This window comes from Equus quagga, chromosome 8 (genome assembly GCF_021613505.1).
Source record: "Equus quagga isolate Etosha38 chromosome 8, UCLA_HA_Equagga_1.0, whole genome shotgun sequence".
Taxonomy (NCBI): Eukaryota; Metazoa; Chordata; class Mammalia; order Perissodactyla; family Equidae; genus Equus; species Equus quagga.
This window is the reverse complement of record NC_060274.1, coordinates 62186-65365: the sequence shown is the minus strand read 5'-3', so window position 1 is coordinate 65365 and position 3180 is coordinate 62186. Positions and strand designations below refer to the sequence as shown.

The 3180-nt window shown below is 39.3% G+C and overlaps 1 protein-coding gene across 1 annotated transcript; it reads right to left on the bottom strand.

Annotated features, from left to right (window-relative positions):
* Positions 1 to 319: 319 nt before the first annotated feature.
* LOC124244241 (olfactory receptor 6F1) lies at positions 320 to 1676 on the bottom strand. Its single transcript, XM_046670698.1, has one exon. The coding sequence runs from the start codon at positions 1527 to 1529 to the stop codon at positions 603 to 605; it is 927 nt and encodes a 308-aa protein (XP_046526654.1). The 5' UTR covers positions 1530 to 1676; the 3' UTR covers positions 320 to 602.
* Between the last annotated feature and the right edge of the window lie 1504 nt (positions 1677 to 3180).

Genomic DNA, 3180 nt, shown 5'->3' with positions numbered 1-3180 from the left:
TGGGATCCTGTTTATCTACTGTTCATTTTTCATGCCCTGCTTTTTAGATTGCTTTGTTCACTGTCCTTGTTAAACAAATGTGGCACATTAAAATAACCCGCTTTAATATGTATCTCTTTCACTGCATTTTATCTAATAAATAGTGTGTTGAAATAATTGCAAACTTTGAATTTAGTTATCCTTTTATTCACTTAACTTTTTTCTATTTCTCTTACCCCATATTTCAAAAATATATTTCTCAAAATTTTCACTTACATTATCAAAACAATCTTTAAAAGGGACAAGAATTTAGCTTATTCAGTAAAACACCTTTCTCATCATCTGTGTGCTCCTCCTTATATAAATGAATGTCAAGGACAAACCTAACCCAGTGTACAAATTTTTTTCTTAAAAAAGAATCTTGTTTGCTTATATCAAGAACTCCCGTTCCTATCATATATGAGAAACCAAAGCAAATGTGTTCAGCTTTTTTGTTGGATTCTTTTAGTTTTTTTTTTTCTCTCTGTATCAAGGAAGATTTGCCCTTTTCCTTCATAGTCTTACTTGGAATCTCTGTACAGATAAGGGGACAATTTGCAGAGATCCGTTTTGTAGGAAGCGGTTCATTTCCCCTTCCATTTCTTCAGCAGAGTTTCTCTTACTTCCTTGTTTCGGAGAGTGTAGATGAAAGGGTTCAGAACTGGAGTCACCACGGTGTTCAGGACATGCACAGCTTTGGTCAGATCCAAGGCCTCTTTGATAGAAGTGCGAACGTGAAGGAATATGGTGGACCCGTACCAGATGAGCACTACAGCGAGATGTGAGGAGCACGTGGAGAAGGCTTTGCTCCTGCCACTGGCTGAGGGGATCCTGAGGATAGTGCTGATGATGTAGATGTAGGAGACCAGGGTGATGAGGCATGAACTCAGGATGACCACAAAAGCAATCACAAAGGCCACTAGCTCCACTCCCCTTGTGCTGGTGCAGGCCAGGGCAATCCAGGGTGCAATATCACAGAAGAAGTGGTTGATGGTGTGGGGGCCGCAGAAGGTCAGGTTGCTGATGAGGGCTGTGGGCACTGCAATGGCCAGGAAACCACAGACCCAGGAGGCCAAGGCCAGCTGTGCTGAGAGCAAGCTGTTCATGATGACTCCATAGTGAAGAGGATAGCAGATGGCCAGATAGCGGTCATAAGCCATGGCTGCCAGGAGAAAGTACTCTGTGCAGCCCAATGAAAAAACAAGGTACATTTGCAAAAGGCAGCTGGTAAATGATATGGTTTGGCATCCCCCAACTAGGATGGCTAGGGCTTTGGGGACTGCAGCTGTCGTATACCAAATCTCCAGGAAAGAGAGGTTGCTCAGAAAGAAGTACATGGGAGTGTGTAACTGGTGGGAGGTACTCACCAACATCAAGATAGCCATGTTACCACTGACCGTGAGGATGTACATCACCAGAAAAAACATGAAGAGAAAGAGCTGAAGGGCCTGGGACCCAGGAAAGCCCAGCAGGAGAAAATCGTGGGGGAGAGTTTCATTGTTTGTGCCCATTGACGTACTGAGACAAATCAGGAAACAGATGCCACACACTGAGACCTTTGACCCAATTACACAGTCCTAGAAAAATAAAAAGAAATGGACTCATGGGAGTGCTTCAATAACTGAATGCAGACTTGCAGCCTAACATTTGTTGAGTACCTGCTCTGTAGTTGGAGCTCTGTGGTTAATAAGTCAGTTAATTTAATGAAATGGAGAGATATGTTATTTTAATCTATTAACAATTCAAGAGACTTACATGCAAAGAATTTTAGTAGTTATGCAAAGATTGTACCCACAGTTACACTGCAGATCCAAGATCCAATTTCAGTCTTTCTACCTTTATCCTACTGTTCTAGCCATGCCCCAGCTCAGCCACAGATTACATCCAAACACACAAAGGGCTGACCATTTCATGTTGACTCAATCCACTCCTTTATAACTAGACTATTTTTATAAAATTGGTAAATGAAAACATGCATTTTTTTCTTTGTTTAGAAATAGGCTTCTGAAATGTAGATTCTAGTCACTTTCACATTTGGCAGTTATAACTTCGGAACTGATCTAATTTACAAGCTTGGACCTAAAACATAACGTTCAGAAGTAAGCTATAAAAAGTAAAAAAAAATTTCAAAATTATTTTTGTGTTCTCTGATTTTGATAATTTTATATTTAAATTTATTAATGTGCTACATTCTTCACAACAAAAACGATTTCCATATTGAACATTGTACTTAAGGCAACAGCTCCCTGCATCTATGTCATCCAGATGCTCATTTGGAGGTGAGTGCACTATGAACAGGCTAAAAGCAGAAAATAATTTTGAAGCTAGTAATTTTTTTAAAAAAGGAATTCCTGTAGTTTATTTCTGAATGCTTGTTTTCAGGACAGAGCCTGTAAATTAGAACATAATTGGGAAGCTTTCACTGTTAAATATGCAGGTGCATAGGACCTATATTTGAGAGACAGATTTTTGAACAAAGACAAAGTGGACTCTGGTGCCTTCACTTTTCACATTCTTTTATGAAGAGATTTCCTCTCTCTCCAAACTCATGCATCACACTTTTACAGTCTCCAACACCAGATGCCATCTCCTCTATAAATCTCAGAAGATTTATTACATGTATCCAGTGTCAACAAGCATATTTATACTACAAATAGGTCTACAAAGTAAATGGGTCTGTACGGTGGGTATACCTCATTTATGGCAGAAGGGGCCTTCAAGGTCATCTAGAGCAGTGATCCCAAGCTCTAATGGGTACTTGAATAACTTATGGGTGATGTCAAAATATAGATTCCAAATCAGTTGTCTGGAGTGGGGCCTGTGATTTTGCATTTCACACAACCTTCCAGGAGGCATCCCTGGTGGGGACGTTACTCTGAGGAGCAAGGATCTAGTATCCTTCTAATTTTGTACATAAAGAATCTGAAGATCAGGGAGATGACAAGATTATCCCAAGATTTGCTTTTGGGTTAGGTATTAAAGGATCTAAATTATTAATTAACTAAACAGTAAAGAAAAACATAAATTAGACATTGAGGAGTGAGACAGAAAAATAAGGAATACATAGAAAAGAGGCTCATTAACAATAAATGCTAAAAAACAGTCTTCACAAATTTCTTAAAGCTAACATGTACCAACACCTGTATCACTCATGGCCAACCA